At 42.8% G+C, this 15,174-nt stretch overlaps 1 protein-coding gene across 2 annotated transcripts in view; it reads right to left on the minus strand.

Moving 5' to 3' along the window:
• Positions 1–15,174, minus strand: part of twnk (twinkle mtDNA helicase) — a 52,121-nt gene that overhangs the window by 29,370 nt on the left and 7,577 nt on the right. Inside the window, exons 1-2 of one of the 2 annotated variants that reach the window (XM_061932004.2) lie at positions 14,937–15,035; positions 3,748–4,350 (exon numbers count right to left, since the gene is read on the minus strand). In XM_061932004.2, coding sequence (XP_061787988.2) covers positions 3,748–4,332 — 585 coding nt within the window. In that variant the 5' untranslated portion in view covers positions 4,333–4,350; positions 14,937–15,035. Of the gene's footprint in view, positions 1–3,747; positions 4,351–14,936; positions 15,036–15,174 lie in introns of those variants that run through there. The other variant, XM_072912699.1, reaches the window with a different exon arrangement.

The raw sequence follows: 15,174 nt of genomic DNA on the forward strand, positions 1-15,174 counted from the left end.
GCACGCGAATGTCTGTGATGCATTGGATCAGTCTCCTTTCTTTAACAGGCAAAAGCTTTATAACCTCACTAATGCCTTGCATCGTCTATATTAGATATATAACAACGGGCAGGTGCGGGCGGGTGCGGTTCTGATCAAATGTTACATCGGGTGGATGGCGGATGGTTGACGACTTTCTGATGCGGTTGCGGATGAAATAATTGCCTATCCGCGCATCTCTACTACCTACTTACCTACCACTAGGCCACTGAGTACCCTATTTTTCGGAGTATAAGTCGCACCGGCCAAAAATGCATAATAAAGAAGGGAAAAAAACATATATACAGTAAGTTACACTGGAGCATAAGTCGCATTTTTGGGGGAAATTTTTCCCAAGTTCCTTAAAAGTTTCTCGTTTACTCCAAACTTTCTTTCTGCTGCTCGATTGTCGTTTTCTGCTGCATATTTTACTACTTCCAGCTTGTAACCTGCAGTATATGATTTCCTTTTCGGTGCCATATTTGCTCAGCCCTTCTCAGTTTTTATAAGTTACCGCCAATGTTGTAATGGTCAATTTTCATAGGTACGGAAGAAGTAGCAGGTGGCATCTTTTTTTCCACAACGCACTTCTGCCATGACCCGCCCGCGCCAAATTTTTATTGGTTGACGTGTGTGTGTGTGTGTGTGTGTGACGATTGCTGATATACGCCTAGTCTCTTACGTGAATGAGATAAACAATATTATTTTATATTTTACGGTAATCTGCACTGTGTTAATAATTTCACACATAAATCGCTCCAGAGTATAAATCACACCCCCGGCCAAATTATGAAAAAAAACTGCCACTTATAATCTGAAAAATACAGTAGGTGTTAGAGATGCGCGGTTTGCGGACACAACCGCGGAGTCCGCGGATTATCCGCGGTTCGGGCGGTTGAAATAAAAAAAAATTAGATTTTATCCGCGGGTCGGGTCGGGCGGTTGAAATAAAAAAAAATTAGATTTTAAATAGATTCAGGCGGGTGGCAGTTAAACCAATTGGTAAATATATATACATAGTTAAATGTTGTTACCCACATACGAAAAACGAGCAGGCACCTGCAGCATATGCCACAACAGAAGAAGAAAAAAAAAAAGAGATGGACACTTTTACGGAGCGGAGAAGGGATGCCTCGCCGGGGTCCGGGACCGAGGCCCCTTCCCCTGAGAGGGCCCCACCGGGAGCCGTAGGTGATCCGCGAGAAGGGCCCGACGCACGTCCAGGGTCACCACCGCGCCCACCGCGCCCACCGCACCGACACCCCGCCTCGTCCGCCTTCGCCGCGGCCGGCGTCACGCGCAGCAGGTAAGCAGCTTACCTGCCCGCCACCCCCGTGGCCGGGGGCTCGTAACAGGGGTCACTCCGCGCGCTCCGCCCGCGCAGCTTACCTGCCCGCCACCCCCATTGCCGGGGGCGCGTAACAGGGGTCACTCCGCGCGCAGTGCGCTCACGAAAGGGGTGGGGCAAGCAGAACTGGCGCTGCGGGATGAACCGAACGCCGGGTTAAAACGCCCGATGCCGACGCTCATCAGACCCCAGAAAAGGTGTTGGTTGATATAGACAGCAGGACGGTGGCCATGGAAGGCGGAACCCGCTAAGGAGTGTGTAACAACCCACCTGCCGAATCAACTAGCCCTGAAAATGGATGGCGCTGGAGCGTCGGGCCCATACCCGGCCGTCGCCGGCAGCGAGAGCCGCGAGGGCTAGGCCGCGACGAGTAGGATGGGCGCCGCGGTGCGCGCTGAAGCCTCGGGCGCGAGCCCGGGTGCGAGGGACATCGCACCTCCACGCGCTTGGAGGTGCGCTCAGCGCGGCTCCCAGATGATTGCTGCATTGGATCAGTCGCCTTTCTTTAACAGGCAAAAGCTTTATAACCTCACTAATGCATACCTGCCAACTTTTGAAATCAGAAAAACCTAGTAGCCAGGGTCCAGGGGCCGCAGGCCCCGGTAGGTCCAGGACAAAGTCCTGGTGGGGGGTTCAGGCTTCGCCCCCCGACGCAAAATGATTATTAGCAATCAGACAGGTTAAAATGTTGCTAAAACCATCACTTTTCTATCAGTCACAGTGACTTTTCAAAACAAAAATATTACAGCAAAAATCATATGGGTTGATTGACATGTTTATTCTGTAAGCTAACTTCAATAGTTTGAAATTATTTTGACAGTTAATGCCAGTTATACTGTCAACCTTTCACAAGACTTCAATTTGTTCATTAAAAGTATAAACACTTTTTACAGTAAACAAATGGTAAAACAGTACTAAACAATTCCATAAAAAAAAAAAAATTAACTTTCTGTCCAAGCTTGTATAATCTACTGCCTTGTTCAATTGTAAAAAATATTCTGTGCCTAAAATTCACATTTCTATCACAATTATCATACTGTAAACATGGTAAGCTAACTTCATTAAAATTAATAGTCCTGTCAATAGCATGGAATTACAATTCAAATGTAGTTTTTTTGTAAGCCTTTCAAAAGAATTCAAAATATGAAAAATTAATGAAAATTAATTGAAGCCATCAGACACTTGAAAAGTGTCACATCACATCTCTAATGTAATCATTTGAACTTTTCAACAGAAATAGCACTGCAAAAATATTAAGGACATACTTCTGTATTTTGGTAGTTATGCTGTCAACATTTAACAAGATTTCTTCAACTTGGACTTGAAAGCATAAATAGTATAAACACTTTTAACAGTATAACAGTACTAAACAATTCCAATAGATAACATTGGTGTCATTACCTTTTTGTGGCTAAAATCCGAAAAACGTTGAAAGTTTTCCACTTGTATCGCAAGCAACGGCATTAGACTTGTGTTTTTTTGTCCCAACGTGGTCTTTTACATCGCTATTTCCTCCGTGTCCGATCAAAAAATCTTGTCTGCACAAGGTGCAATTCGCGTAGTTTTCACCCTTTTTGAAACGGATAATTATTCCCGGATAGGCTTTTGAATATTCTTCACGGAATGACTGCAGTTTTCTTTTCGGTTTAAGACTCGTTTGCGATTTTTCTCCGGCTGATTCCATGATTGTTCGCTCGTTTGGAAACAATGGCAACTGGTGCCTCGTGCTTGGCAGCGGTGCTATAAATAGCCTCGCGCATTTTAAAACAATTTTTTTTTTTAAATTAATGAAAAACCGTATTTTTTTATCAGAGAGGAGCCAGATGAGGTGGTTCGGGCATCTGGTCAGGATGCCACCCGAACGCCTCCCTAGGAAGGTGTTTCGGGCACGTCCGACCGGTAGGAGGCCACGGGGAAGACCCAGGACACGCTGGGAAGACTATCGCTCCCGGCTGGCCTGGGAACGCCTCGGGATCCCCCGGGAGGAGCTGGACGAAGTGGCTGGGGAGAGGGAAGTCTGGGCTTCCCTGCTTAAGCTGCTGCCCCCGAGACCCGACCTCGGATAAGCGGAAGAAGATGGATGGATGGATGGATGGAAAAACCGTATTTTTTATCACTGCAACCGTAACCCGGAATAGGTTGATGAAAACCGTACTAATTACGGGAAAACCGGAGTAGTTGGCAGGTATGCTAATGCCTTGCATCGTCTATATTAGATATATAACAACTGGCGGGTGCGGTGTTGATTAAATGTTAATTCGGGTGGATGCGGATGGTTGACGACTTTTGTCATGCGGTTGCGGATGAAATAATTGCCTATCCGCGCATCTCTAGTAGGTGTGTTAGGCACGTGTTCTTCTCCTGTGGCGGGGAGCAGCTACCTGAAACATGGCTTTGACCAGCTGGGCCTCGTCTTCAGTCAGGTCCGAGAACGCCACTGAGCTGGACCAGATGCCCTGGACCTCCCTCAGCTCCCACTCGCGCTGATCCTGCTCCTTGGCGCTCTCCGGGTATCCCAGCAGCACGTGCGGGCTGAGGAAGTCCTGCTCCTCCTTCTGCATGACCTCCAGGCAGTCCTGGAGGTCCTCCCAGCTGCCCTCCACCTGAGTGTCCATGCACAGGAACTGCCCGGTGGTCTTGTCCACGAACAAGGAGAAGCGCTCCCCCCTGGTGGCCGTGTCCGTGAAGATGGTGGGCGCGTGGAGGCAGCTGAAGCCGTCGCGGAAGGGAACTTCTTTGGAGCGCAGGTACTGCTTGATGTCGGTGACGGTGATGGGACTGACGGGGAAGTCCGCCGTGGATTTGGCATCTTTTTTGTACGCCCTGACGGGGCCACACCACGCCCGGGCAGGTCTGTGAGTCATTAGGCCCACAAATAGGGAGGACGGATCTCTCTGGGAGGCAGAGCTTAGGGGTCCCACCTGAGATGGACAGGTGGTCGCCCTGAGCAGCAATCTCCTCCACATTAGAGAAGACAACCGCTCCTGCAACACAATAACAGAAGTCACTACAAGAATCATTATGTTGTTACTGCTCCCACCTTTCCTTATAAAAATTTTCAAAAAAAACAACTTATAGCCTTGTCCAGCTGTTTACTGACGTATAATATTCATGTTTTAATAACTAACAGCCTCTGTTAGAATAATTGTTTCTAAATGATCACAAAAACTTTGTATTACATTGTGTTCCTGACAAGAAGACAAAAGGCTGTCTTTTGAAACCTACCAAGAGTAATAGGGATGTCCCAATCCAGGTTTTTGCACTTCCGATCCGATACCAATACTGACCGATACCGACACTGACCGATACTGGCCTATCCGAGCATGTATTAAAGTTTAAAGTTATTTAGCCTACTTAGTTGTCAGAATCATGTTGAAAAGGGTTTTAGTACTCTTGATAACAACTAGCCAGCTGAATTAGGGGAGTTTGAATAATACACAATGGTTGGTAACAAGAAACTGACCTGTTTATTCAAGGATAAACACAAAATAGACAAAATTAAAGCTGCAAGCAGCATTGGTCGGGCCCGCGTATTTGGCAGGTGCTAGTCCTAAATGTCCCAATACTTTTGTCCAGTGATAGTCATAAGTGTCCCAATACTTTTGTCTACTTTTAGTCTGAAGTGTCCCAAGACTTTTGTCTAGTGTACCTACCTTGTCTGCATTGTGTGGGCACGTTGGTGCTTCCTGCTTTTAAGCAGCCATCTTAAAAAAACAGCAGCGCAGCAGCATCAGCGCAGCGGGTCTTTGAAGGGTCATAAAATCAAAACCGGAGCAGGTATTAAAACGCTGTTCTGTTATTTTATACACAAGGGTTTAATCTCTCTCCTGTGTTAGTTTGAAGCCGAAATGACAAACGCGCTCAGAGGAGATAGTTTTTGAAGGAAGGTGACCGGTTTTTACAAAAAAATTGTTTTGAAGGGGGAATAGCAAACTTCCTGTTGATTTTTGCTTGGGGTTGTCAATTTATGAAATGTAGGTCTAAGTGAGACCTACATAGAGGTTTTTGTTCATGTCTCTCCGACCTTCCCAGTGGGAGTTACAGGCAGTTTTGTCAGTTTTTTCATCCGAGGAGCAGTTTTTTGTGCGTTTCATTAAAAAATTGCGCTAGAGCACAATTTTGAGATTTGGGGTTAGGTTTTTTTATTAGATCGCAATTTTAGCCAGTCCTGATGTGTGTGTTCAGTTTGGTGAGTTTTGAAGCATGTTAAGGGGGTCAAATTACAGCTCAAAGAGGCAAAAGTGACTGTTTTTAGTACTTTTTTGTCTTGAAGGGGGAATTGCCAACTTCCTGTAGATTTTTGCCCGAGGAAATTAATTAATGAAAAGTAGGTCTAAGTGAGACCTACATTTCATGTGTGTGTTAAATTTGGTGAGTTTTGAAGTATGTTAAGGGGGTCAAATTACAGCGCAAAGCTGCAAAGTGCGGAAGAATAATAATAAAGAATAAAACCTTACAAATTCAATAGGTCCTTATGTCCCATTGCATAAGGACTCCCTTTGGGAGTCCTTATGCAATGGGCCATGCGGGCCCTAATTATACATGACAAACAGAAATGGCATAATTGAACTAGGGCTGGGCGATATGGCCTTTTTTAAATATTGCGATATTTTAAGGCCATATTGCGATACACAATATATATCTCGATATTTTGCCTTAGCCTTGAATGAACACTTGATGCATATAATCACAGCAGTATGATGATTCTATGTGTTTTGATTGATTGATTGAGACTTTTATTAGTAGGTTGCACAGTGAAGTACATATTCCGTACAATTGACCACTAAATGGTAACACCCCAATAAGTTTTTACACTTGTTTAAGTCGGGGTCCACTTAAATTGATTCATGATACAGATATATACTATCAGATATATACTATCATCATAATACAGTCATCACACAAGATCATCACATTGAATTATTTACATTATTTATAATCCAGGGTGTGGAGGGGGGTGCCGGATGTAAGTGTCAAAAAGACAGCCAAAAGAGTTTGATATGAGAATAAATCTAAAGTTAAAATATAGGGTAGAAATGCACCCATTTGCAGGAAATGTAGTCTTGATTTTCAACATTTTCTTTCAAGGCTTGCATGTCTACAAAAAAATCACAACTAAAAAAAATCACTAATTTTTTCATACGGTGTTGATGTGGAAATTTTTGCCTCTGCATTTTGATGGTGTGGACGTGTGGCACCGAATGGAGATAAGCGTCTCGACAGACGTCACAATATTTGAACAATGATGACGAAAACTGTTTTCTCTGTCGTGTCCGTGTGTCGAAAATTGTTATGCGCTTATTTTTTTATTTGATTTTGTGCGTGGCATAGATTTGCTATGCGCAGAGGACGCTTAAACAGTGCGCAATTGCACAGGCGAGCACCTTAGAGGGAGCGTTGCTCGCACGGCTGCGCTAGCATCACAGCTAACGTTAGCCATACTGCTACCCCTCTGCTCGGGGAGGACGTATACGTATGTGACGTATGACGTGACGTGTGTAAGAAGGTGCACTTGCTGTCTGTGAGAGGGAGACACAGGAAAGAGTGGGAAGAGCCTGTCGTGTAATGCCAGCAGCTAAAAGCAACTGCGTGAGAATCCACAGACCTGTGGATGTGTTGAAGGTATGCTGGAAAATGCGGAACGGAAATTACGAAGCAGCAGAAAAGTGGAATGTATTATTTAAATCGGTGCGTTGGAAAACACGGACCGGAGTTTTTTTTTTTAAACTGGATCTGGATCTGCATTTTCCCATGCCTTGCCGATACGCAATTTTTGGCAAATATCGGCAGCCGATCCGATCCAAATATCGGATCGGGACATCCCTAAAGAGTAAGGCTCGTAAAACTCCACTGTGTAGGAGGGGGAAGCAAGATGGTGTTCCTGTGTTCTTTCATGTGTGGTGATGAAGGATGTTGTTCTGGCCCAAAGACTTCAGAGCGGAGAGATGACAGGATCTGCCCAATTTCCAGACAAACTCTTTTTGAAGTATTTTACGAACTGTTTTTGAACTGACCTTTCCTGTGAATTGTTTACGACCTTTTCTGTGAACTTTTTGCGACTTTTATCCTTTGGAAACAGCCAGCCAGGTGGTCGGAGAGGGTTCAAAATAAAAGGAGGCATACAATCTTTTGACAGAGCGTGCTGGAGATTGTAGAAGGATTAAATGTCCGGGCGACTCTCCTCAATATATTGAGTGCAAATTGAACTCTGTCTCTGTTTAATTCTTTGCCTCTTGTCTTGTTTAATAGATGTCATCAGTGTTCAGTGTTTCCCACAGGACAGGCATCTTTTTGTGGTGGTGTGGTCGGGGAATGGTGGCGGCAGCGGCGATGACCAAGAAGAACGCGGAGATGGAATATAATTACAACATTTTATGTACATATTTATATACAGATTTGAACAATTAGTGATTCACTGAAATATATTAATTGTGGTTCTTACAAAAAATATATCTTATAAAATATAAAAGCTAAAATGTCTCTTAAAGCTCTGCCCCTTTAATTAGTGAATACTAAATAATTTAACTTTAGCCTACTACTACAACCATATTATTTACCAGCAATATGAAGTGAAACAGAGGCAGAGGTGTCCTGCCACAGTCAGTCAACCTCCTCCTCCTCCTCCTCCTGCTGCTGCTGAACAGGTCACAACTGTGGTCCGGACTGTAGGCCTACCTCCTCTCCAAGTCCAGCCCTTCATATTTTTCTATACTCATCCGTGTGAAGGAGTGAACATCCAACATTAGAATGTATTACTAACGAGCAGAAGCGCTCTATGTACAGTGCCGTCTAACCTTAAGCTGCAGCAGCTCAACACATGCAGGGTTCAACGTTAAGGTTTTTTTCTACTTGCCCGACTTCTCAAATCTACTTGCCCCAATATTTTTACTTGTCCTGCCTAGGTTTTTTTCTGGCTGTGTAGTGCTCATGGCTTATATCTTACTAAAATCCTTCCCGTTGACTATTTACAACACTACACAGTATTTATTATTATTATTACCGTATTTTCCGCACTATAAGGCGCACCTAAAAACCACAATTTTTCTCAAAAGCTGACAGTGCGCCTAATAACCCGGTGCGCTTTATTACGATTCATTTTCATAAAGTTTCGGTCTCGCAACTTCGGTAAACAGCCGCCATCTTTTTTCCCGGTAGAACAGGAAGCGCTTCTTCTTCTACGCAAGCAACCGCCAAGGAAAGCACCCGCCCCCATAGAACAGGAAGCGCTTCACCCGCCCCCATAGAACAGGAAGCGCTTCACCCGCCCCCGGAAGAAGAAGAAAAAACGCGCGGATATCACCGTACGTTTCATTTCCTGTTTACATCTGTAAAGACCACAAAATGGCTCCTACTAAACGATCCGGGTCATAAAAAGACGCAATCTCTCCATCCGCACACGGATTACTACCGTATTTCACAGCAACTGAACCGCACTGTGGAACGGGAGCACGTACGGTGAATATTCGCTCCACAGGGAATGAGAAGTCATCCTTCACTGTGGTTCTAGCTTGCCATGCTAACTTCCACTCATGGTGATATTCAAAAGGAAGACCTTGCCAAAAGAGACCTTTCCAGCCGGCGTCATCATAAAAGCTAACTCGAAGGGATGGATGGATGAAGAAAAGATGAGCGAGTGGTTAAGGGAAGTTTACGCGAAGAGGCCGGGTGGCTTTTTTCACACAGCTCCGAAGGCGAACACACCTTCACTAAGACGGGCAGACAGCCTCGGACGACATACGCCAACATTTGCCAGTGGATCGTAAATGCTTGGGCAGATATTTCGGTCACAACTGTGGTCCGAGCTTTCCGGAAGGCAGGATTCACAGAACAACAGCGACACTGACTCCCGATGACTTCTACGAGACGGAACCGGCCATTTTGGATCCCACGCTAGCGCAACTTTTCAATTCGGACACCGAAGACGAAGAATTCGAAGGATTTACGAATGAAGAATAACTTCAGAAGGTGAGCGCTATGTTTATTTTGTGTGTTGTGACATTAACGTTCGAGCAACATTACCGGTATGTTGCTATTGCTCTACACCATTTTGAATTTTACTATGTTTGTGATTGCACATTTGTACATTTTGGGACAGAGTTGTTAGAACGCTGGTTTTCAATATATTATTAAAGTTTGACTGAACTATCTGACTGTTTTTTTGACATTCACTTTAGCGCAGCGTTTTTTTGACATTCACTTTAGCGCAGCGTAGGCGCGGCTTTTAGTCCGGGGCGGCTTATTGGTGGACAAAATTATGAAATATGTAATTCATAGAAGGTGCGGCTAATAATCCGGTGCGCCTTATAGTGCGGAAAATACGGTATTATTATTATTATTATTATTATTATCATCTATAATTACATACATGTAAAATGAAATGCTATTTCACATTATTTGACCAGTAGCAGTTACACTCATCTGAACAGGTCAGCCACCTGTTTAAAGCCCGATCACAGTTGAAATCTTGAAATGAAGGGCCTTTAATGGCCAAAACATTAACCTGGACAACATTTTAACAGCTGGTTGGCTCAGATTTTATTCTTTTCATTGCATTCACATGCTGCAGTGGGCAGTGGACAATTTAGCTTCAATCCATGTGTGTTTATTGACAACAGGGTTATAACCTGGACACGTTAGCTCGTCTGAATGAAAACACGTGACTGTTACTACGTGCGTCTGCCCCGGACCCCGAGTAAAACAGCGGCGTTTTTTTTTTTTTTTTGGGTTGATGCACTAGTTGAAAGTGTATCGTGTGGGTTTTTTTCTATGTTGATTTAATAAAAATATTTTTTTTTTAAAAAGAATTTTTTTTAAAACAGCGGCGGTGTTAATGAAGCAGCGTCAGGCTGCTCACCGTCAGTGAAACGCTCGGTGAAATCGCGGATTAACGTTAAATATATGACGAGCCGCGAGCGATGCAGCTATAACCTATCTACCTATAACCTATATTACCCTCGTATTTTGATCCCGTCCGTCCGTCCCTCTTCTTCTTCTTCTGGCCCACCACGTGAATTAAGTGCTATTGGCGGAGTTACAATGCATAGTAGGCTACCGCCACCTACTGCACCGGAGTTGTAACTACAAGCAACATTCACAGACAGTCCCATTGCTTTTATGAGCGGTCGAGCGAGTCAAAAGCTGAAAAATCCATTTGTGGCGGACGTAATTCTTTCGTGGCGGGCCGCCACAAATAAATGAATGTGTGGGAAACACTGGTGTTTGAACCTGACAGCCTCCTTGACTACTAATAATCGCATCAGCCATGAAAAAAAACCTATCGGTCGATGTCTAGTTTAACTCAGTTAAGTAATGTGGGAAATGTGTAAGTTTGAAAAATTGCCAAATTCATTTCGAATGGGGGGAAAAAAATATCTTGGAAATTGTGGAACTCCGGGAAATTTGGAAATTGTACTTATAGTAGGTACGTGACAATCGGCCGCCAAATTGCAAAAAATCAACACGCAAAATTTTACATACTTTACAAAATTATACCCGAATGTAGGTTACATATAATTGTATATATTGGCACACATATCTGTCCTCACAATCCTTAAATATGAAGTCAATCTGAGCATGAAAACATTGTTTTTGTGCTTGCTAAAACTGTCTGTCGCCGCCATGAAAACCTACGAAAATTGTGCAACATTTCATCGAGAAAAACTCCAGTGTGGTCAGATAATATTAGACTTAGACTTCCTTCTATTGTCATTCAAATTTGAACTTTGCAGTACGGATAAGAACGACATTTCGTTGCATTAGCTCATGGTAGTGCAGGATAAAAGAGCGATAAGGTGCAGATATAAATAAATAGATTACTGTACAGATAAATATATTGTACTTTTTCATATGCATCCACGTTTATGGATGTATGTTATATTGCCTTTAAGGCTGAAACGACGCGTCAACGTAGTCGACGTCATCGGTTACGTAAATACGTCAACGTCGTTTTTATGCTTCGACGCGTCGCATATTTACGTCACACTGCCGTCATGGCGGAGCGCAAAGCAGATGATGCGAGCGGTGCGAGCGAGGGAAAAAAAGCACGCCAAAAGTCGTCAAAAGTGTTGGGAGTATTTCAATAAACAAATGTATATAATTCGGCATTATTTCGGCCAGTCGGCTTATAAAATCAGAGCCGATCAGTTTACGTTCGCGCGCAGGTATAACGCGGCGCGCTCCTGTCTCATCTGCTGGTGCGCGAGCCCGGTAATTAGACCGCTGTGTCAAATCAAGGAGTACAAAAGACGCCAGCGCAGAGTGGAAAAAGGTTTAGTTCATTACAGAAAACCCAGAGTTGTGCCAAAAGTATGTAAGATTTAATATTTCTCTTCGTGGGTGTGGCGCACCTGTTGCGCTGGTGAGATGGGAGGGGGGGGCGGGGTTGTGTGCATGTAGCGTGCTTAGTCTGGAGGCTAAATACACACAGTGTGTTATGTAACTGTTGTTTAGTGTTGATATTCTTTGCTTAGTTTGATAAATGTTGGAGCAGTTTGCTTCATCAGGAGGGTGAAGTCGCTCAATTTAAAGTGTTGGATTTAACTGTGTTGGTGAGGGCGTAGAAAAAGGGGCATTTTTCTACCAGTAGACAGCGTTTAAGATTGAGTGTTTCACTGCTAAATTAATAATATATTTATATTGAATATGGATTTTAAATATGTATCTAAATAGGTGGTTAATTGGTTAGGTATTTATGTATTTGCATATTGGGTTTTCTGTTGCATTTATCTATTGTGTTTCTGGTGTTAAATGTATTTTATATGTATCTTGGTGCATTTATGTTGAGACAATTTATTTAAAATCTGTTTTAACTTAAAGGGAAAAGATGTGTCCATTTTCTTGCACTTGTTTAATGGTTAAGAGTTTGATAGCTAATTAATAGTTGTAAATTATGGGATTGATAATTGATTGATTTTTTACAGCATGTTAATCTTGTGGTGTTTTGTCCTTAAAGGTTTTTCACCTACTAAAGAAGCTAAAGGCTACTAAAGGCTACTAAAGACAGCTAATGACAGCTAAAGAAACTAAAGTCTACTAACACTGCTAAAGACTGCTAAAAAGACTAAAGAAGAAAAAAGAAGCTGTTTCTTCGTTGGAAAAACTGTTGCAAACTAAAGGAAAATAAAAGGAAAAAGTAACTACGGTCTGGTCTTTTGAGTGAAATCCAGAAGCCACATTCAGCATTGGTACATCCCTTCAAGTGTGGGATAAGCACAGCGAAAAAAGCCAAACACTTGACAGTTGTTGTATGCACACTGTGTCGAGCGGAAATGGCCTATCATAGCAGCACAACGGCTATGAAGAAACATTTGAAAAGAAAACACCCGACAGTGTTCTTGCCATAATATAGGTTATAGGTAGATAGGTTATAGCTGCATCACTCGCGGCTCGTCATATATTTAACGTTAATCCGCGATTTCACCGAGCGTTTCACTGACAGTGTGGTGGCCGGGGCAGACGCACGTAGTAACAGTCACGTGTTAATGGTGATGGGTCCGGCAACACCGATGCATCGGCGCATGCGTCGAGCTCATAAAGCAAAACCCTGTGTCGGTGCGCGTACCGCTTTTAGAAAGTCACGTGACCGATCATGAGCTGTTTTGGTCACGTGACCGATATGCGAACCGTGTCGCACTGACGCCTCCTCTGTGCCCTGTGAGCGGCTCTTTTCTACAGCCGGAGAAATAACTAAGAAGAGAAAGCGTCTAAAATTGAATAAGTTGGAAAAACGGGGTTTTTTTGTAATAAAAATGTGTATATAAAAAAATAAAAAATTCCAGGTCCACAAGCATCCTCATTCACAACACGTTCTCTTAGATTTCCATGTTATGATACATGTTCACATTATTTATTGACTGTATCTAAAAAAGATTAAAAAAATATATTTGTATTTAAATGAAGTTATGAAATAATCCTAAATGAAATACAATGACTTGGTTTATATTATTGTATATACTAGGTCATAAAATCAGTGTCAGTTGAGTCGGTCCATAGGTTGCATGTAGGGATTTTTTAATGTCCAGCAGATGTCAGTATTTAGTGACACAGTATCGACACAGTATCAATACAGTTTTGCAATGTGTCAAAAACGCTTCATGAAGCCTCATCAACCCATCACTACCTGTTACCATACCGACGAGCTAACGTGTCCAGGTTATAACCCTGTTGTCAATAAACACACGTGGAGACGGTGCTTCAGATACTACATTAATACTGAAGCTAAATTGTCCACTGTCCACTGCAACATGTGAATGCAATGAAAAGAATAAAATCTGAGCCAACCAGCTGTTAAAATGTTGTCCAGGTTAATGTTTTGGCCATTAAAGGCCCTTCATTTCAAGATTTCAACTGTGATCGGGCTTTAAACAGGTGGCTGACCGGTTCAGATGAGTGTAGCTGCTACTGGTCAAATAATGTGAAATAGCATTTAATTTTACATGTATGCAATGCCATTTAAATGTAATTATAGATAATAATAATAATAATAAATACTTTGTAGTGTTGTAAATAGTCAACGGGAAGGATTTTAGTAAGATATAAGCCATGAGCACTACGCAGCCAGAAAAAAACCTAGGCAAGACAAGTAAAAATATTGGGGCAAGTAGATTTGAGAAGTCGGGCAAGTAGAAAAAAACCTTAACGTTGAACCCTGCATGTGTTGAGCTGCTGCCACTTAAGGTTAGACGGCACTGTACATAGAGCACTTCTACTCGTTAGTAATACATTCTAATGTTGGATGTTCACTCCTTCACACAGATGATGTATGCACTAATTAAAGGGGCAGAGCTTTAAGAGACATTTTAGCTTTTATATTTTATAAGATATATTTTTTGTAAGAACCATAATTTATAAATATATTTCAGTGAATAACTAATTGTTCAAATCTGTATATAAATATGTACATAAAGTGTTGTAATTATATTCCAACTCCGCGTTCTTCTTGGTCATCGCCGCTGCCGCCGCTGCCCCCCGACCACACCACCACAAATAGATGCCTGTCCTGTGGGAAACACTGCATTGTGTAGGATTATCAGTCCACGCATCTGCTGGAAGGCGGTAAGGGCAGTCGTTTAATCCAACTACAGAACATTTTAACTGGTATCTTAACCTAGCCTCACTGGAAAGACTATTTACATAATCATACGCCATTTAGAACAGTTTAAAATGCCGTGAAACCTCGTTAAATGCCTTTTCTGTCAATGCTGTGTTCGCTGTGAGCTGGTTTGTTTTCAACCAATTCAATATGGCGACCGGTTGCTAGGGGATTGGCAGGCGGAAGTGACGTAGGTCCGCCCTCGCCTATTGGAGGTCTCAAGGTTGGCAAGTATGCTTTATTGTCACGTACCAACTTGTGTCAATAATACAAATATTGTCATGAATGGAAGTGGAATGAGATGAAAATGTTGCAGAAGAAGATTATTATTACAGTATTTGTGTCAATGTTGGCAACAAATGAATGAAACAAACGTGAATGTGACAGTCGACGTTCCGTGTGACTGAAATAGTATGAGACGGTGACATGATTATTTCAAGACAAACCCGTAGTTAATAAAGAAGAAGTGGTGTGTCTTACGCGCTCAGGAGTCCATGTTTGCTCCTCGCGTCCTCGTCTTGTCCGCCATGTCCGCCATGCTTGTGCTAGCCCGGGCTTTTTGGTGCCTTTCCAAAACAAGTCCGTGTGAAACACGCGCTATTGACGTTCTCTACTTCCGACAGCCTCAATGCTTTTTGTTCACATTTTTAAAATATCATGAGCATTTTCCGTAGTTGATAAATAACTATAAGTGTGCTTGTTCCTCACAAAAGTCGTT

The sequence above is a fragment of the Nerophis lumbriciformis genome, linkage group LG39, assembly GCF_033978685.3.
Source record: "Nerophis lumbriciformis linkage group LG39, RoL_Nlum_v2.1, whole genome shotgun sequence".
NCBI classification, from domain to species: domain Eukaryota; kingdom Metazoa; phylum Chordata; class Actinopteri; order Syngnathiformes; family Syngnathidae; genus Nerophis; species Nerophis lumbriciformis.